General features: G+C 34.3%; 1 protein-coding gene across 3 annotated transcripts in view; it reads right to left on the reverse strand.

Moving 5' to 3' along the window:
* The window catches only part of PHKB (phosphorylase kinase regulatory subunit beta), an 88,037-nt gene that overhangs the window by 46,935 nt on the left and 19,049 nt on the right, over window positions 1–22,053 (reverse strand). For all 3 annotated transcript variants that reach the window (XM_075510674.1, XM_075510675.1, XM_075510676.1), the window contains 6 exons: window positions 21,047–21,127; window positions 17,453–17,568; window positions 9,867–9,930; window positions 4,419–4,514; window positions 2,533–2,730; window positions 1,772–1,829 (listed from right to left, as the gene is read on the reverse strand). In XM_075510674.1, coding sequence (XP_075366789.1) covers window positions 1,772–1,829; window positions 2,533–2,730; window positions 4,419–4,514; window positions 9,867–9,930; window positions 17,453–17,568; window positions 21,047–21,127 — 613 coding nt within the window. The remainder of the gene's footprint in view (window positions 1–1,771; window positions 1,830–2,532; window positions 2,731–4,418; window positions 4,515–9,866; window positions 9,931–17,452; window positions 17,569–21,046; window positions 21,128–22,053) is intronic.

A 22,053-nucleotide genomic window follows, 5' to 3' on the forward strand; every position in this document is an offset into this window, starting at 1 on the left:
ATCATCCATGAGGAATAAAAGTGTTAATATTAAATTAAGAGAAAATGCACAGTAGCGCTGTAGAAAATTCAGTAGTACCTACTTGCTAGAACTGTCTTAACCCTCCATGTCTTAAAAATCCTAAAAAGCTGTCACTGACAAAACAGAAAAATTGATGAGCTAATTAGTTTGTCTTACAAAAGAATACATAAGTAAATATGTAGCAAACATACAGTTACTTGAATATGTTCTGCTAATCTTTGAACAAGGAAACGATGAAAGAAATGTTGCTGATGTGAACAAAATTGAGGGATTATGGACTATGATTTACAGGACTCTCTCCTTCCTTATTTACTGGAGCACTGTTCCACTCTTATACAGGTAACAAAATCCAGCTATCAGGAGTTACCTAGATATTCAGTAGCTTAATATACTTTGCTGAAAAGGCTTTCCCTTGTGCTCTCCAAGTGTATTGGATGGGCAAACAGGCTTTCAGCTGACTCAGTATTCACAATGTAACAGGTTGAGTTTTTTTCAACGTTTTGATTATAAAGACATTCAACTGTCATCTACTCCTCCTCCTATTTCATTGTCTTTTTGCAGTTTAAGTCACTCTGAATACGCTTCAAATTTTGCATTAAGGATTTGGAGATATGTGCACAAGATCTACTAATAGAATTGTTCTATTTGATGAAATTGTCGTAGAGGAAAAAAGACAGGGGCAGTATGTGCAAAATATGTATTTTGTACTTTTTCTTTGTAATACAAGAAGAGTAAAATGCTTGCTTTATTCTTCTGCTAACTTCAGTTAAAGATTATTATCTTTCTTGTTCTTCCCAAAACTGCAAGTAGGCAGCATTAAATGTCAGTGCCTCTCTCCTCTGTTTTGGGCATCACTCTTTGAAAAATGTCAAGCATTCCTTTAGAAAAATCAATTGTGAAACCTTATTACACCTTCAAACAAAATATTTTAATCTGTGGGTGGCCACAGAGGAGTCTAGGCAGATAGCAGATTTCTATGTCCCTCAGCATCTTTATTTGAAAACTATTCCACACACTAAAGGGAAAAAACCAGATGGCCAGATTTTCATCCATTTACAAATCTTTTTGATGGCTGTAACCCTTACTCATTTTCTTATTCAGACTTTTGTTCTATGTGAGTTTTAGCTTCCATCCTGAAATCATCCCATGAACTTTTTTGGTATGTCTCCTATCTTCAAGACAAGGTCCACGTAGTGGTATTTTTGTTGTTGTTGTTGGGTTTTTTTGTTCTGGTTTTTTAAATCAGACTAACTGCCTACGTGGAAAAATGTGGCCAAGGAAGCACAGGCATTTCAAAGAGAAACTACGCCTTTTCTGGTTTGCTTTCTTCTCTTCTGAATTCTCTTTCAATTACCACAGAGTATCTTGAAAAGACCTGCTGCAACATTCAGTTTGTCAATGTGTTCTCTCTCCTACTTCCTTTTCTCTCATGTGCTGATGCGAAGTTCTGATATCTGTGAAAGTTTTTAAGGCTTACAAGGCAACGCAGGACTGAATGGCACAGATTTAAGCTTTTAAAAAACCTGTATCGAGTTATATTCTAAAAAGAGTTCACGTTAAAAATGCTGAAATATGGGGGGGTGGGTGCTTGGGGTTTTTTTTAACCCATGAGGCAGAACTCTCAATGAGATATTTAGTGTAACTGCATTATGGTTTATTTTGGCAGGACAGGAAAATCATTTTCTATCTTTCCTCTAAGGGCTCATCTCTCTAATGCCTTTAAAGAACAAGAATGTAAAGCTGTACTTACCATCAATTATCATGAAAATAAAAAACAGAGGGAATTCACACTCAATGCCATCAAAAAGCTGAAAAGAAGAAAAATTAATCAGACATTTCATCATTTTGGTTTAAGGAAATGTATTTGAATACCCTACTGAATAATTTCAAAGCAACAAAAGAAACATGAATGCAAAAACAATTTATTACATCAGCTTTTCATTTAGCTTACAGCTTCTTAATTCTATGGGCACTTTAACTGTGCTTTTACACATGCTGTGGCTCATTCTCAAGCAGAATATTTATATATTCTATGTTTTATTTCCACAGAGAAACTATTGGGAAGAAAAAAAAGTAAATTTTCATTTAGATAACCTTTACTGATAAACACTGTGTCAAAAGCAAAATTGTTTTCTATACACTCAGACTGTAGTCAGCTGTGAAATTAAATAAAATGATAAATAACTTCCTTATTTGTTATGTGAAATCAACTGTACCCGAAATGTAAATGGAAGCACATTCATTACAAAACAAATCAACGACTAACTTGCTGACTTAGCAATCTCTCAAAACTGCACATGCCAAATTACAAAATGCATCTCCTTCACTTGAAGCAATTAGGAATCACTGTGCAAATCAAATTGCAAATACTAGGGGGGGGGGGCGGGCGGGGTGTCCATTTTCATTTTCTTTTGGAGTTTCTTGGGGGGATATTTTTTTTTTTTTATAAGTACCGCCCAAACATTTTAGAAAACCAAAATTTGTCCTTATATCGGGCAGGTATTCCTTTACCTTAATTTCTGCTGGTTTATAATAACGTCGTGTTTTGTCTTCCAGCGCTGTTCTGTACCCATCTCTCAGAAATCTTTTAAACCCATATTTTCCTTTCAATTTTCTAATAATTTTATCTAGTGTTTGACTGAATAAAACCTCATCATCCAAAGCAAATGCAGGATAACTAAGACAGGGCAAAAGAGCTGCATCAGTATTCTGTAGAAAGAGAGGGAGAAATAGCACAGTACAAATTTAATTTGATCTTTGACAATTGTTTGATGCACAAACAAAGATTGTTTAACTTACTAAGTGAAATATACATTTGGAACATTATCTTATCTTTATCAAAATCATAGTACTAATATATTAAAATAGCATGCAAAATAAGACTTCTAAAGATGTATAAGGATAAACTACAAACCCAATATTTGGATATATGATTTAAAAGAGAACTCATTTGACTCAAAAGGTGACCTACTTTAAAGTTGATAATCTGCAGGGATAAGTGAATACATTCTAGAACTTTGTGGGTTTAGAAACAAAAAATATCCTCCAGGTTATTCCCGGAGGAAACACAAACATTTGGGTATTCTATGCTCAAAAAAAATCACAAACGTTTTATAAAGGTGCAATGCTGAGAAGTAACTATGATTAAATCATCATTTCTGAAAAGCTTTTTCAGGAACATTCTTCAGGAGCTGTAACAAACAAGCCTACCTGATTTACACTTAAGGTGATAAGGGAATAATTTCAGGAAAAAAGACGAGTAGCATTTCTCAAGAACCATGCGCAAATATAATGAATTTAAAACACAAGAAAAATTACTAACTAGCGCATCACCACTACAGGTAAGCTTAGAGAAACTCAAAAAAGTAGTTTTAAGTTAGAATTCTTATGTCACGTGCTGTTTTGTTATTTCTTTCTGCTGATGTATCTAAGATATTCAACCATTTAAAATACCATATTTTTGCCAATATCATTGACATGAACCCATAAAAAGAAAAAAAAAAAAAGACAGAAAGATTGCTTCTGTAGCAGAAGTAACTTATGAAAACAGATTCTGTTGGAATATTTCAAGTCTCCAGCAAATAATAAACAGCAAAAGAAATCTAAAAGACCATTAGACTATAAAAAAAGTAGCTGACAGTGCCTTTTATTTTAATTATCCAGTATTATAACTCTGCTATAATTCTTCTACACAATGAGTAAACTATTAATGTTGAAGATTAATAGTCTGTTTCATGAACAAAAATGCTATTACATCCCAGAATGAACAAAGAAGCAGTAGAACTCTATTATCACTCATTTTAAATTACTGATTTTCAAAAACCAAATTTATCTTTGATGCTACTACTGAAATAATTTTAATTAATCTATACTTTAGTCACTTAGATTTACTCACTGAGGAAATACTTTTTTGTAACAGTAGTTTATAATAACAAGAAATCCTCCATATTCAGCAATTTACAAAAAGCCAACCTTAAAGGCTTCTTTTCTAGACAAAAAAAATGAATTAAAGCTAAAATAAAGTGTTTAAAAAATGCAGGCATTGAGTCTGTTGTGGAAACTAGGCCAAAAGACAGACAATCACCCAGACTGCAAAGCCTACTTAGGTTACTGCAGGTCATTATTATTTTAAATTTTATCTTAAAATTGTTTAGAAAGCTACCAACAGGCTACCATTTTAACCTAAATACTCATAAAATAAAGAACTCCATTGTAATTCCACCTCAGAGAAACAACTACATCACAGTGACATTTAAGAAGCAGAAATTTAACATCTTCCCAGCAAATTCCTATCTTTATTAAGCAGAACATAATGGCCATCACAGAACTGAGAATTATGTTCATATTCATTTATTTTCTCCACACTCTGTTGAGGTGAATTTCATTTAATTACTTACATGAGACCTTGACTCTCGGGGTAGCAATGAACAGAGAGTCTGTCTGTTACGGTTATGGGCATCAAAATCCACAAATATAACAGACCAAGAGCAGCCCTGTAAACAGAACATTAAATTTATTTCAGGGGAAGGGAAGAAAGGTTAGCATATCCTGGTGAAACCATATCCTGGCTCTTTGTTTTATTTAGGTTGTGTCGTACTAGTCTGGTAGCTGGTAATTTTAATCAGAAAAGGTACCACAAAGTCAAGTTGAAAGCATTTCGAATTTTCAAACATATTCAAATATAACCAAAATTAGATGGTTTTATCTACTAGTGATTATGAATTATATGATTCATTCAAGCTATGAACTCTGCCACTAATTCTTGAAAAACAATGACTGTACTAAGGACAAACAAAAAAGTAGTTGTCCCTGCCTGTGACTGCAGGAAATGTTCCAAACAGTGATGTTGAATATTTCATTACAAGTCAGTCAGAACACAAATAATTGGATATTCACCTGAGGTACTGCTTTGGAAAAGGACTTTCATAGCAAATAAAAATGACCTGCTTTTCAGCTATTGTAAGGTCTATGTTATCAACGTCTACTCCTTAGCAAAAACCATTTCCTAGTAAAATTCTGTAATTTTACACTATATCTCTCTGTCAGCTTTTTCATACTTCCTGAAACACTCAGAAAAATTTTCATAGCTGAGATACTGTTTAAACAGAATCAACAGCATTTAAAAGCATCATCAGTAGGCAATTTCTTGGAAACACAATGCAGTTTGTTAATGAATGGATATCTTCATATATGTTGTAATCAATAATGAATCTCAGTATCGCTATCCCCTTGGAAGACACATTCAATACTGAACTCATTCTGTTACTGTCATAAATACCATACCATAATTTTTCATAAATCACCAAATTTCTCCTAAAAAGCCATCAGTTTGTTTGGTATACTATTCTCTTAGGAAGATTGTTCCAGAACCCACCCTCTCTAATTATTAAAAACTTCAATTTCCAACTAAGTTTCTACATAACTAGCTTACAACCTTCTTTTTGTGCTAGTACTAGCATCCATTCATTTGGCTTTCCAAACAACAGCGGTTTTTTCTTACTTACTCTTTACCTGCACTCTAATTATACATAGCTATCATACAAATAACTCAGCTTTTGCTTTGCAAGGCTAAACAAAACATGTTTTTCTACTGTCCTCATGGAAAATAATCTCTCTGTTCTCTTAATCATTCTAGCAAGATATACTGAATAGTGCTGAGATAAGAAGGTACATAATCACATTTACTTTGATGATTTGTTACTCTCCTACTTTCTTCTTAATCCAGATTCTGGTTATTCACAAATCTCTACATTCATCTACAAATGCTGAACACAATCTGTCTACACGTGTGAACATGCTGTTTCAAAATTTGTGCTTCAGTGAGGATTCTTTGGGGATTCAAAAGCAGACTAATTTGCATTTCATAAAACCACAAGCATCTTGTTTTACAAATGAACTATCTTTACTTTTCTAAAGATTGTAAAGTTCTGTAGTAAGGACACCTTACAAAGGCTTGATTTTTTTTTTTTTTTAACATGTAATTTTTTCCACAAACTAATACAGGACATGTAGCTCATATACAAACAATTGATTATACTATAACTAGGTCAAACTTGAAACAGCGGTTATCTTGTTGCTAGCAGTCCCATTTTAGTGCATACATGCATGCACCGTGCACTTAATTCATTAGTTCATTAACTCACATTGCCAGTAAATGCACATCCTCTTATGTAATTTTTTTGCTGATACATAATTTTTTCTAAAAGGTATTGTAGCTACAACGGAATTCTTACATTAATGATACAAATTCTAAGCTATTTATATGCTGTGATACTCTAAAACCAGAGGTTTGGGTTAACCATATCACGCCACAAAAAGATAAAATAAGTTACAGTACTTTCAGTAGTGACAATTCTAAAGTGATTAAGTAAAAACATAAACTGAAAAGCAATCAGTTCACACTGCATCCTAAATGTACAAAAAAAAAAAAAAAAAAAAAGTCGGGCCCGGTTTTACAGTTCTTCCATACAAACTTCAGCAGAACTTAAGACAATACAATGATTTCAGGATCTCGCTACAAACAATGCACAGTTAAGGATTATAACAGAATTCTTATGTCATACATACTAACTACTTCATATAGATTTATAACTATTGTTTCAGAGATATACCACACATTGGGAATAAATTTAAGAAATTTAGCATAGGATATAAAGGAAAATAATGAGAAACTAAATAGCTTATTTATCTGTTACATTAAAAATTATCTTCTCAATGTGTACATATATCTTTTACTAAGGGAATGTTAGGATTACAGCTTGACTGCATTTTTATGCTTATAACTCCCACTTTTTATGAAATACTTCTGGTATGATGGAGATGAAAATGAACAGCATTTAAAAACCATTAATTAACTCCTTTTTACATTAAAGCATGTAAAATTCAGATTAAACAGAAAGCCAATCATTTTTCAATTCATAATTGTTCTTTATTGTATCTGGCACCTCGAAAGTATAGCAAAGGAAGCATTAAAATTATTTGAGCATCAGTTAAGCAGTGCTTTGTTACAGAACAAAAAGTAGTACGATTTCCTACAGAAATACATTCTTTTTTAATGTTTTCTAGAATTTGGGGAGGGAGGGAATGAACAGTTTAATGTGAATATCAACAATAAGTTACATTTATTTTGTCTTCTTTGGGTGGATCCATGAATGCACAGGGAAACTGCCCTATCACGATATACTCAAAGATATATAACCCACATGCATGTGTGAGACCACAGCTACAATACTACGTATTATTTATTAGTCTCTTCCAGCATCCACAGTGTGAGTAGAAAAATCTGCATGGCAAGGCTGAGCAGTGTGTTGTCCCCAGCAATGATTTATGCAGGTTGCACTAGTGTAGTTGCAGGTGCAAACAAGTTCCTCTTGAGGGGCTCAGCAGGATTTCCCAAAGCTATTGGAACACAGCTGGAGTTAAGCACAAAGGCAAACTGCTGCAGACTGAAGGTCGAAATGGTTTCTGTTTATGCTAAGTATCTTGGAAATAAACTCTGAAAGCATTTAAACTGGTTTTGCTTCAGCAATTTATTCATCCATTTCAGAATGCAGTAAAAAAACATTTGAAAAAAACTCAGCAGACGCATTTCCTGGTGCTCAAGACTTGGGAAGGTAAAGATTGTAGATAAATGTTTTTTCTGAAATACTGACAATGTGTGTATAATATCTGATCATTAATTAAGATCCTTACTAGCTCCTAGTTCTTAACGCATAACATCAGTTTCTAAAATGTACGTAAAGTAAAGCAAAATGAGACCAAATGGCTAAGTCTTTTTGAAACAATGTATTTGTGTATGCATAGAGAGCACTTTCATACTTCACTCATCAGCAAACAGCCATCAATATTTCCTTAGGAGTGGATTTGAAACAGAACAAGTCTACTGTACTACAGTACTACTACAAATATATAGATACAAAAAAAAACCAAAAACCACAAAAAAACCCCCACAAACAAAAGAACCCACCATGAATAGATATCTACAAAAAATGTAATGGATGCCTAAGTCTATAGAGTCAGAAATCCTTGCTTAGGAGGATCTCCTGTTTTATGCCATAAGACAAAGAAGGGTCTAATAATAGTAAGGTATAGCTTTTCATCAATAGATAAGATTGTTTAATAGATCGTACTTCTATGTCAGTTGCTCACTATTTAAAACAAATTATAACTTGTGTTTTTCATCTCAGGCATGTGAATAGCTCTAAGAAGTTTCAGTTTAACGGTTGTTTTTATGTGAATAAACTGTAAGGAAGAACTTTTTGTCCAATAGTGCTAATAATTATCTTATGTGACTGTTCCAATCCATACCTTCCCTTTTATCAATACAAAAATGGAGACACAAATAACTAAGAATGTTTCAATAAATCAAGCAGAACAGGAAGGAACCTGGAACGTAATTTGGACTGTCTCCCAGTCACACTTTTACAGTTGACCTAGCTTATACGCATTAGCTCACACAAAGAGCACCTGAAAACTCCCCTTATTCACCATTTACCATTTATATCTTCTCTCCTTTGTACTATTTTCTTTATGGCAAACCAGTGCATTTATCCAAGTTTCTTAAAGATGAATATGTGGAACAGACAAATATCACAATCTGAAAGTCAGCTCTGTCTGACTTACAAGACAAAAAGAGAGCACAGGTATTACAGAAAGAGAAAAAAATCCTATCTTGAAGCCAGCAAGAATATACAGAAACTACTCAAAAACTATACAAATAGTACTTCAAGTCAAGGTCCCAATATAAAACTATTAAAACTCAAAAGGATCATATACTGCTTAGCTGCAGAAAAAAATATGTAAGTATAAAAATAAGCTACTCATGTAAACGCATGTGATTTCTTTAAACCAAGGTTTGAATGTTACTCAACCCTAAGAAGAGATAAAGCATGTTTCATTGATTAATGTTTACTTCTCATGAAAGGCAGACATTTAGGCATGTGAGCAAGGTCCATCAGTTACAAGTCAAAAAGGAGGAAAGCTTCAAGAAAACAGTGCAATATGGAAAGCTTTACATAGTGTACTGAGCTCACCACTTTGTGGCTTGACCAACCTATCCTCCCTTCCACACAACTTACAGACAAAACTCACCAGCAAGTTTTATAAGTATTTCTACACACACTTGATGCTATCCCAACTTTCTGTTTAGCTGCACTCCTACCCTTCATTTCCTTTCATTAATAACACCAATAGCTTGACAATGATGTATCTCTTCCATTTGTAAATTTTCTAGACCATTAATTTGGAAGAGCATTCTTTTATTTTAGCTATAGACTACTGTAGGTATAACACCTAAAAAAAGATGCGCATAGAAGGGGAATGCAAGTCAGAGAGAAAAATCTAAGAAAAGGCTTGCTTTCTTAATTGATCCAAGCCATGTAAAAGGATGGGAAAAGAAAATGTTTTACCACTGTGCAACATATTGAAATGAAAAACCAATAAAACAGTGGGGTTATGTACAATTAGCTTGTTTAAAGTCTTGATCAAAAGTCACATGAAGGAAGAAGACAGAAGTAAGGTAATGCTTGTACGTAGAGGTATACTGTGTTATGATCAACAGATAAAATTCTGAAAGAAAAACCTTTTTGGCAACCAAGTCCTTTTTCAGAATAAGTTGCAATCATTTTAGGGTTTTTTTTAAGAAAAAAAGTAATTCTTGATAGTAAGGGCACTAATGATTTTATCAGACAAATTCTGTACCTGAAACAGGAGCAATCAGTTTACAAACTAACTTTTTTTAAAGCTGCAATCTAACAAACTGTGCTAGATATTTCTAAATATCCTCTGATCCACAGTGTAAATCATTACTGCTAAAAAAAAGGAGAGAAAACAAACATTTTTATTACCTGATTTCCAAAGAGATTGAAGCCATTAATTGCTTCTAAAGCTGCTTTTGCCAGCCCCACGGAGCTGAGGAAAAAACAAAACAACAAAAAAACAGGTATCATAATTCAAGCCCAGACTAAAACTTAACACGTTTGACAGCTTTCAGAGTTATGATCTCTTCTTGGTTTGAATTTTGTGGTTAACCTTTATGTTAATAAAATGACAATGCAGCAAATTTGGGGTTGTTTGGTGGCAGATTTTTGTTTGTTTGTTTTTTGTTTGTTTTTGGGTTTTGGTTTGGTTTTTTTTTTTTTAATACTTGTCAGCATTTTTATTTATCTTCAAATGTCAGAGACCATCTGGAAAAAGCACTACTGCTCTCACCTTGCTACTAGACATCTGGCATTATGTATTTCAAGGTCTTGCTAATAGTGTATTAACAGAGGATTTATTTCAGCACCATTTTTCAACCCAGCTCTCAAGCATTAAACTATAAAAGATTGATTTCTGACTAGCTTTTGATATAATAAAAGAACTCATCAATCTGGATTCAGAAAAGGAGGATTTTCTGATGTCAGCCATATAGTGAAAGGTCTTTTATCTCACTTACTTCATGACTAGTATACCTCACAAAGAAAACAAGACCCAGAAATACTACCAACAAGCTTTCAAGTTAGCAAGTTCATGTTTAAAGATATTAAGCACTAGTTGTATCTACTAAAATCACTAATCATTATATAATTTTTAAAGCAAATTATATACTAAAATATAATTTATTACTGATTATGAAAATTATACACTACATATAAAGATATATACAAGAAAACTTTTACAAGGCTGTTTCATTTTAAAAAATGTAGTCTTACCCTTTCCTTGTGATTTAAAAAAAAAAAAAAAAAAAGAGAACAAGCATTCCCTCTCAATGCACACACACTCTTGATGATTTTTTTTTAAAGAAAAGCTCAAGATAAGCTAATAGAACTCTACATGCATTTGACAGGTTTATATGAAATTTGAAGTATGACAGAAGGCAGAATTATGAAATATTGTTTTAAAGAATACATAATTATAGATAGGCCAACTTCACATCTGTCCACTCAACTGCAATAGAGCTAAAGCATTAACATACACATAAAATGCTAAATTTTTGCACATTCATTCCAAAATTCTAGATGTTAAGGTCACAGGGCATCAAAAAGTAGAATATTAAACAAGCTAGTTCCCAACAGCACTAGAGTTTAAAAACATAATATATAACGCTACCAGGTTTCTGACAGTTCTACTATTGAATACAAGCATTCAAAGTAGGGAAAGGACTTTGGACTGCTTACTAAGTGGTGACATAAAAGTATAGGAACTAGAAATACTACAGAAGTCTAGCTAATAAAGCAAACACCTTTTACATTCTCTTAGGCTATCTGGTAAAACAGATTCAGAGCATCCTGCAAAACAAAGCCTAGTGTAATTCTTCCAACTTTATTCATAAAACTAAAACTTTAAATTATGCCTTTGTCTCCACTTAACTACAGTGCCTCTGACCAATGCATCTTTATATGTCTCTGCTTCATTTCTATATAAACTACAACAGTGATTTATTGCCTTCATTGACACACTATGTGCTATCCCTAAATGAATGTCCTGGTTTTGAAGCTCCTCCTTCAGAATCAAGCTTCATCTTTCTCCCTAACCGTCCATTCCTTTAGATAGGAGCTCTGCTTTACAAGTATCTTACAATTAATTTGAAATATTTTTCGTCAAAAAACGACAATAAATGAGACAGTAGAAAAGGAAGACAGCAGAATAACAGGAAAGTATAGATGTCTACCTTGTTATCTTTAAAAGTTAACAAATCTGAAGACATATAGCAAAAGATTGAAAAAGGAAAGAGCAGAATGAATCAGGCTGACATGACAAAAGATTCAGAGTTAAAAAAAGACCGTAAGGGTAAACAGAAGTGACAGAACATAGTACGAGGACATAGATCAACACTGCAGGAAGAAAGCCTCCAATCTTAGCAAGACAAAAATCAGTGGAAAGAAGAACTGAAAGGTTCATCTTTCCATAAAGCCTTTCTCTATAAGGGGGAGGAAGTTGTTGACACTGTCCTCAGCTAACAACCATTTAGATACAGCTATCGCGTTTCTTCCACTGGGCACAATACACAAATTTGGAGAAAAACAAAACCAAACTAAACACACACAAAAAAAACCCCAAGAAAAAAAACCCCAAAACAAAAAAAGAACTCGATTAAACGTCTACAGTGCTATATATCAATGCTTGAAAGGTCTGAAGTTTTAAGAACTGGGAAAAGTCTGGGGAAAACAGAATATACCAATTAACAGTTTATTTATTAGCACAGTAATTCCTTGAAATAGTTTCTTTTAAAAAAAGGACAAACAAGGAGTTAAAAGTTTATATCCTTTTTTCTCTAAAACTGATTATCCACTCAGCCAACCACACTTTCCTTTTTCTTGCCATCTTTCATTTCAGATAAAAATTATGCAGTACTGCCAAACAAGGAATGAAAAAAAAATAGTTTATCAGAGGATCCATGTGCCCAGACAACATGAGAACAACACTGACAGAGAGATAGTCATGATTATGAAAAATTAAAGCATCCTTAAGAGTCCAAGGGTTGCACTCCACGTGCAGTAAACAGTACAATCAACGACAGTAAGGAATATGTACTTTCTGAACAGGACAGCCCTAGATATTTTGTTTATAAAAATAATTAATGAATAAACACCAAGTTAGAAAAAATATTCAGAAAATAATTGCTGTGGTTTAACCCCAGCCAGCAACTGAGCCCCACACAGCCGCTCACTCACTCCCCCCCTCACTGGGATGGGGGAGAGAATCGGAAGAGTAAAAGTGAGAAAACTCGTGGGTTGAGATAAAGACAGTTTAATAGGGAAAGCAAAAGCCTCTCACACAAGCAAAGCAAAACAAGGAATTCATTCATTCCTTCCCATGGGCAGGCAGGAGTTCAGCCATCTCCAGGAAAGCAGGGCTCCAGCACGCGGAATGGTTACTTGGGAAGATAAACACCAGCACTCTGAATGTCCCCCCCTTCCTTCTTCTTCCCCAGCTTTCTATGCTGAGCATGACGCCATATGGTCTGGAATATCCCTTTGGTCAGCTGGGGTCAGCTGTCCTGGCCATGTTCCCTCCCAGCTTCTTATGCACCCCCAGCCCACTCGCTGGTGGGGTGGGGTGAGGAGCAGAAGAGGCCTTGACTGTGTGCAAGCACTGCCCAGGAATAACTAAAACATCCCTGTGTTATCAACACTGTTTTCAGCACAACTCCAAAACATAGCCCCATACTAGCTACTATGAAGAAAATTACCTCTACCCCAGCCAAAACCAGCACAATAGTCACTAGTAATCCCCAACTTCTGCGTAAGAGGAGCTGTGATAGTACTGACAAACAACTGCGCTATCCGGCCCAAACTACTTACAGCAACCCAATTGTCAGAGAACTGCAAACAGGGACTGTGCTTTAATGTTAATTCTTCTATACTCCATGCAGCATTTTAGGATAAGAGCAAACTTTTTACCTTACTGTAAATAAACTGATTTATTAATGTAAAATATCAAATTTCAAATGTTTACTAACTAATCCATATTTTAAAGATGGGAGCCGATTATGATTACACAGAAAATATTGAAAAAAATTTTAAAAATTCAGTGCAGAATGTGTTTACTTTAAGTACTGTTTTATCTGTGTTGGCTCTAATATTAGAAGTACTTTAGACACTGATTTCAGACTCTATCATTCTTTTTAACTTTTACCAACAGGTTTATAAACCTCCACCTTTCTTTCTGAAACATTGCAAGAAATAGTACTCATGGGATTTAATTCTAATTGGTTCAACAAGAGAAAGCTGATTAGGTTAACTAAGTTCTGCTCTGTCAAGTGCAAGTACACACAAGTACTACTTAGATTACTAGAAGTTTCACGGGTAACTGACAGGAGGAAGTTCCTTAAAAAAAAAAAAGGTCTGAGAAAAGCTGTAGTATCAAGGATGCCTTCAAAGACTGAACAATCACACAACATAACCCACTTCAGAACTATGATCACACCTCAGACACTTGTTTCATTCCTTCCTGTTCTTAATGCCTAATTTGCCTGTTGGACAAATTAGAAAAGAGGTTTTATAATAAACATTATGCTCATATCTTTCTACAGAAAATACATTCTTCATACTCTACAATTTGATAATGGAAAAAAATGGACTGTTTTAACAGTATGAATTAAAGGCAAAACATATTTTAATAAATTGTCTACTGGCTTCCTACAGTGAAGCAGAGTATCAACATGCACACAAGGAAAGATAAATAGGGGCAATATCTGTTTCTGATGACCAAAGCCTACTTCTTAAATTAGGACCAATATAAAAAACATATTATAATAAATATGTTCCTTCCTCCACTCAGCAACCCACTATGAACATGCTGTGTTAACCTGATGGACTCTATTCCCAGAGAAAAAGACACTTACTTGGAGATGGCTCCAAAACAAAGCCTAACCCAAACCCTCTTCAAATATTCCTCTGAAAATTATACAGGATCATGAAGTCATTGGTTGGGAGGGACACATAGAACTCAACTAGTCCAATGTGAAATCTCACTTGGAGCCAGATATAATAACCAAGACCAATTCAAGTAAACCACAACCTCACCTAGACAAGTCTCAAAAACCTCCAACGATGGAGATTCCATAACTTCTTTTCAGTATCCTGCTCTGGTGTTTCACTGCACTTCAAGTGAAAAGATCTCTTCTTAATGTCTATACTGAACCTCCCCAGGTGCAATTTGTAGACCTTACTGCAGCCACTGATTATTGTGATTTGCCACGGATTATCAAGAACAGTCTTGCAAACACTACGGGCAACATTTGACCTCAATTCACATTTGGGGCAAGGGAAGCTGAGACTAACCTAGAGAAACTATACTTCCAGGTTGCTAAAAAAGCATTAGTAAATTCACTTAAACATTATTCCTAATTCCCAGTAACTTTGAATTGTTAGATTTACCCTCTCAGTAAAATACCTGAGGGCAAACACTAAAATTTGCATATTCTTAGCAACTGCTGATCAAAACACACCTTAAAGCGTATATATCCTTAATCCTCCTGCATTCACAGTTTCTTGCCTCCATCCAAGAACTGTGCAGTTCAACTGGAACATCAAACACCACAAGGGATGTTAAAAAAATCCCACACAACAGAACAAAAAACAATCCCACAACAATAACGGTAATTTTGTAACGAGACAAAACAAAATAGAACAAGGAAGGAAAGCACTATAGCAATATAATACCTACGCTACAGAGAAAAGCAAGATCGAGGCTCTACAGTCTTAGATTTGGAATACGAAGACACTGCACTTTGGCAACTTCATTATTCTCACAGTACATATGGGAAATGTCAAAGACATTTTGCAGAGGTACTCAGCAGATGCCTGGAGAACAGCTTGATCTAATGGTTACAGGACAAATTAATTTTTCAGAAGTTCAGCCGTATGGGAAGGGGTTCACGCTATAACAAAAGCTGTTACAAATCTTGCCTTTGAACCAGTAAAAGACATCAATTTGCATACATCAATGAAGACCTGGTCCACAGAGTGTTTCATGATTTATCATTTATTAGAAGTGTTTTGAACTGTACTAAGATAGAATACGACGACTGTGTAAAGACTTAAAATATCTGCATCTTGTAACACAGGCCATAATTTGCAGTTATTATTCATGGACTTCATAGTATATATCTTCTTTAAAAAGAAAGCCTCTTTCAATAAAATACAAGAATTAATTTCTAATTCTGAAAGCAAACACACACTGTATGTGGACTTACAGTGTGAGTTTTAAGTGCCAGGAGTACAGCATACTTAATACTGAAACTTAAGTGACTGGTTTGGAGTCCGTAATCACTAAAGAAAGACATACATCATTTGTGACTAGCCCTGATTATTTATAATCACTTCTTGAATTTTTTTTTCTTTTTTTTTTTTAGAGCTCTCTTAGGTAGATACAGTACAATAGAGCATAACAAAGTCTAGAGAATCTTTTAGTGTACCCAGGGCTTTCCTCAATAATATCTAAATACGTGTTTTGATGCATGCTCCTCTTCCATTATTTCTGATTTATGAGAACAAGGGAAATTGTCTACTGGCTTCCTACAGTGAAGCAGAGTATCAACATGCACACAAGGAAAGATAAATAGGGGCAATATCTGTTTCTGATGACCAAAGCCTACTTCTTAAATTAGGACCAAGCTCTGTACTTCCTTTTGTGCCAGCTCAATGATCTGTTAGATTGGCTCAGTCCATCTCATAAAACTTCACCCTTAGAAAAACCAACCTGTAAATGTCAGTCTAGATTAAGATGAGACAACATGCCCATTTCCATCTGGTTAAAAGATGTTCAGTTTTCCCTGGAGGAAGTTCACATACTGAATAACCAGAATGCTGCAAACAGGAGACACACAAGTTTCAGTGTTCCTTTTGCAAATTTGCACAAGGTGAGATGCAGAAGGAAGTATATGATTCTCTAAGTGAACACTCATGTAATCTGGCACTGGACAATTTTACAGACATAGGAGGAAAAAATAAACCCAAACTAATAAAGCAGATTATATAATAACAACTTGGAGTTTTCAGTTCTCATACTGGTACTAAAGCTCTACAAAAGCCCTGAAAAAAACATACCTAAATTAATTGTTTTGCTGCAATGACATGTAGTTATATCTATAGCTTAAAATACATGCCTGTATGTGAACTAAGAAAAATTATTTCATTCTGAAATGTGAACACAGATTCATTTGGCAACATCGAAGACTGGAAGAAACACGTGTATTATTTGCAAGCCCATGATAATTATGATGATCAATGATATTTTAAAAATACTAATATATCCAAGCTATAGCCAATCTTATTATTAATAAAAGACCTCGGAAGTCAAAAAGGGAATAAAACAATAGTAACGCTAGAAAAAGCAAGTTGTCAGATTACATATTTGATCCTTTGAGATAGACAGCATGTTAGCAATTCCACTGAAGTGAACTGAACCACTCTAATACTAAAATGTTAAGAACGTTCCTAACTGTCTCACAGGACAGGGGTCAGAACGCCCAGTTACTTGTAGCATCTGAAGAACCTGGAAAAGAACTTGTGCACTAGGCTATCCTCCACAGTGCCCAGCATCTTCCTCCCAGCATGGTGAAGATGAGAAAATCTAGACTCATGATTCAACACCTTCTTAAATCAGGATGCTCCTAAACATTTTGTGAATCCAATCTAATGCATGTGCCTCAAGAGTCTGAACCGTTCTGAACACAATTTTCAGAATTATATGCATGCAGCTGCACATAATTATTAGAATTTGAATACTCAAATAGCTAAGCATCTATGTGGTTATTTCAGCATGCATATGATGACAAAATTATGCTTCACACTTTCCCAAAATACATCTCTTAGTCTTTAGAGAACCTTAATTTAGCTCAACCAGTATTTTAATGCATTATTATTTTTAACTCACCCCATGAATTCTTTTTATTCATATCACATTTACTTGCTTTGACTGGAAGAGCCTACATTTGCTCACCTACCTTGAATGCAGCTCTGTACTGCCATTGTTGTATTTACTTCCTCTTTCCCAGACACCAAAATCTGGTACACGATAGGCTCTCTCCACGCAAAACACAAGATTTTGAATGAAGGACACCTACAGGAAAGAAAGAAAGAAAGAAAGAAAAGTGACTGAGGAAAATGAAAGCATATTTTCTTTTGTTCATTTTTTCAAAAAGACAAAGTTGGTTTTCCTCAGCCATCATAATTGTGCCTTCCACTTTTTTTTTTTTACCAGAGAATGATGTTCCCAAATTCAGATATTCTCTTTAAAACGAGATTTTAATCTGTCCCAAATTAGGTGATGATGCGATTTATGCAAAAGTTCCTACAAAGCCAGGGATAAAAATGATTTCATATTCAAGACACATATTTGAAGAGCTCCAAAAAGGTGGTATTTGTATCTTTTAAAAAAGATTTATCCTAAAAACAAAATCAGAGAGCAAAAGAAATTAAATCCAACAAGATTAGGACACAGAAATCTGGGTGCTGTTTCTTAATTCATTTTAAGAGAATTGACATGCCAAAGTTTTATTATATTAGCTCCAAATAATACATACTTAAGCAGATTCAAACACACTCCTTTATAAACACAAATAAAACTCTGAACCAATTTATTATAAGTAAAATCTCCTCTTGGATCAACATGTTTCAACTGGATACTAAGGTATTTAAAGGTATTTTAAGGGTATTTAACTATAGCTGGGGACTTACTTTTTCCTCATTTACACTGTTGAAAGAGACATTTGGAGTTGCTTGATTGTAGAAAAGTTAAACTGATAATAAATTTTACAGTTCACCTCAAAGAGTCCACAGATTAGAACTTACAGGAAATTTAACCACAAACACAAGTTTTACACTGGTTCATTCACCAAAGCAAGGATTTCATCCCCTCCCATCCAAATTATTCTAGGGGATTCTGTGGGAAAAGAGAATATTGCAATGGCTATAAACGCAACCATATTGGGGAACTACAGAGGGGGATCCACTTTACTACAGTCGAGTGATTTTTTTTTTTTAATAAGCTATGAGATAAAAACCAAACCTCTTACTGAAAGGTATTTGCTTCCATTTTAATTTACCTGCATATCTCTGTTTTGTCTTTTTCTGTTCATTTTTCTTTCAATCTTAAAAAAAAGTTACTGTCAGATACAGCCTTTATGCTAATACCAGTCCACCAGGGATATATATAATTCTATACTTACTTGTCTCTCTAGCTATGTCTCTGCTAAAATTTTGCTATGGGGTGCTCATGTAGAACGATCTGTACGCTAAATCTTTTCATAGCTAGTACTTCCAAGGAAACAGACTGTCCCATTCTTTAGATATGCCCGGTGTTATTCATCCCTGTAATTTAGCATTTGGTTGTATTAAAATGAACTTTCTCTGAACGAAGCTAGAACACCCAGTGATTAAGAGTGTGGCTTCTCCTATTTCAATTGTTAACTGAAATTTAGATGCATTAGCTAAATGAAGGAGCAAAGAGCACCACATAGAAACATATAACCTTACCGATGACTTTCTACCCGTGATGATGTTCAGAACATGAGAAAAAAGGTCAATTACAGATATTCTATGAAACTAAGGGTTTCCAAATAGCAGATTTACAGAAAAAAGGCAGTAGATAACTGGTTGCAAACCAAAATCTTCAGAGAACAATCATTCATATCATGGGCATGTAAATGTTCTAACCAAGTCAATGCTAAAGCACTTATAGTGTGTTATAGTATAATACTATAGTGTTATACTATACACACTATAGTGTGTGGTATAGTGTGTTAAGCTTATTTATCCAGAAGTCAAGCATGTGGAGAGCAAGGTGTAGTAAAGAATACACATACAGCATGGATGACTGCAAATACTTGTGTTACTCTGTTTTATGTGTAGATAACTGCTGTCAAATTCATTCACTTGCACAATCGTATACTGTTCTCTTTGTTAGGGATGCAAAGATGCGATTAAATTAATTTTTCAACTGCAAACAGATGCAACTAGAGGGTAACTCATTGACAGCTGCCATGCCTGACATCAAGCAGCCTAGTATACAATGACTGCCTCCTAAGCCAAGAGTTCTGTGTACAAACATATTCATGCAGACAGCTTGCCAAATATCAACCATCTGCCAGCACCTTCCACTGTGCTAGCACTGGTTTAAAACCCTCTGTCTATGAAAGGAAAGAGACTAAATACATTGTGCAATGATATCATTGGAAAGAAATACCCAGCTTGATGTTTGGGTAGCAAATTGCCACAACCACAGTGCTGCCAATGCCACTATGCTGAATATTATCTAGACACACAGTAAAACTTGGAAATAACATAATTATGTGGCATTAATAAGACCTGAGAATATATTCAATTGTTGAAGCTATACAGAGACTAACAGAATGTACAGGTCTGCGGTAAGATAATCTTAGTATAAGTCTCCATTGTCCACAGATTTCTAGGGTACAGTTGCAGTGAAAACTACATCCTGACATTGAAGTGGAGAATATCCACTGACTGGAGAGTCTATACACATGCACTTTTTCTGCAGATTCTGTAATTAAATGCAAACATCTGGAGTATAATATAAATTGTAAGTCAAGCTAAGTAAATACATAATTATATACATTTGCCTCCTCACAGATATAAAGGCAATTCAGAGAAAATAATATAGACCTATCATATGATCTAACTAAGCGAGAAAGGAAACAAGTTGCATCACTTAGTTTTCTCATTATCTAAAGAAAAAGCATTAATGAAGATGTACATTTTAGAAATACAATGCAAATACACTATTACTGGAAAAATGTCCCTTTTTAAAAATGGTAGTACTATAAATGCATTTAAGCTTTTTAAGGCAATACAGCAGTGACTATTAAACAGACCAGAGTAAATTTAAACAAATCCAGATTAAGAAAATTGGAAAAAAAAAAAAAAAATCTGTGCTTTCCATTCCTGTCTCAAAACATAACCTCATTTCAGAGCAGGACAGCAGGTTGTCCTGACATGACTCGTCCTCAAGTCAAGGCCATGGTGGCTATTATTATCTTATTTACAGAACAGTTAACAATCTTACAAACTTCTCTTACCACAATATAAAATCATTTTATTTTCAATTAAATATACAGCAAAACTTAACACCCATAGGTTCATATGTATTTGAAGAAAGTCCTTCAGCTTTGCAGAAAATTAACCGTATTATTTATTATATTGAAATTCCAGTGGACAGCATGCACTGACTGACAGTTTGAAATAAGGTGAAAAGTGAGAACAACATAACTAGAAGCTAACTGTCCTAACAGACCATCTAATTCTTGACCTTGTACCTTTCAGAAATAGCAGGGAACTAGAAAAGTTTTCAATGTCATGTTACATTCACTCTTTGCATATCTAACACTTTATTAGGTATTAATTTATTTCACTATCCATTCATTCCATTTATCTTTTCTGACTTCCATTAAAAGTGGAGAGTATCTGCAGTGTATTTCCAGAACAATTATTTTACAGTTGGTCATTAAATAAAACTAAGGGAAAAAAAAGAAAAAAAAATTAATACAGCATGTGTTTTAACATCAGAAATTGGTTTGTACCTCATCTGTGTTGTAGATAATCTGCAGCCCCGAAGAGATCATCTCAACCAAATAGAGGAGAAATAATGACACAGCGTTTATCTGAAGTAATTAAAGACAGAAAAGAAACTATAATTAACTTTATGTTTATTTGACTCCAATAAACATAAACAAGCGAAATGTGATATTACTCACTAACAAAGACGGTCCCACTATAAGACAGTTTTGGTTCTTCAAAAATATTATCCTAATATACCAATATCCTAGACGTAATGATGTGGAAACAATCAATAGGAAGAAATGCCACAAACAAGCATTGTCCTCTACAACTTCTGCTGCAGTATCATTTTTTAAATTATTTGAAACTATGATATTAAAATACTTTGCTTAGGCATACTGCTTTGACCCATAGGCAATCACCTTAGTCACAAGCTGTTTCACGCTTACATATATGACAATTTATTAGTAAGCAGAGCACCAAGAAGGCAAGTAGCATACTGAATAGCACACAGCACATCTAAAAAGCAAATCACTTTATTCCTAACTGGAATTTTAGCATTATCATCTGACAGAAGTATAATTACAACATTCAGATATGATTATATTTGTGAAAAACTGTTTTCTTTTGTAGCTGTACATAGCATTTATTATTAACAGTAATTACCTTCAGCAGCTGTACGGATGAGCATCATAATGTCAATTTATTAATGAATCAAACAAAACCGCTTTTGTTACACAGAATTCTAGTATAATTGAGAATGTGTACAACTTCAATAGAGAAAATAAGTTTATCACAATAACTTGCTTCAATGAGCTATAAAACCACAATCTCAGTGACATCTAGAGAAACCATCTAGAACAAAAAATTGGATCCTTATCTGAAACACAGCAGATTAAGAATAAGGTACAAATTCTAAAAATTCCAAAAGATTTAGAGACCACTGACTCCAGTTTCTTAATACAATCTGAAAAGCACCAAGTACAGCAATAATGGCAGACCAGCTACGTAATATATTCCATTCTTCCCA

The sequence above is a fragment of the Mycteria americana genome, chromosome 8 (assembly GCF_035582795.1).
Source record: "Mycteria americana isolate JAX WOST 10 ecotype Jacksonville Zoo and Gardens chromosome 8, USCA_MyAme_1.0, whole genome shotgun sequence".
NCBI classification, from domain to species: Eukaryota; Metazoa; Chordata; class Aves; order Ciconiiformes; family Ciconiidae; genus Mycteria; species Mycteria americana.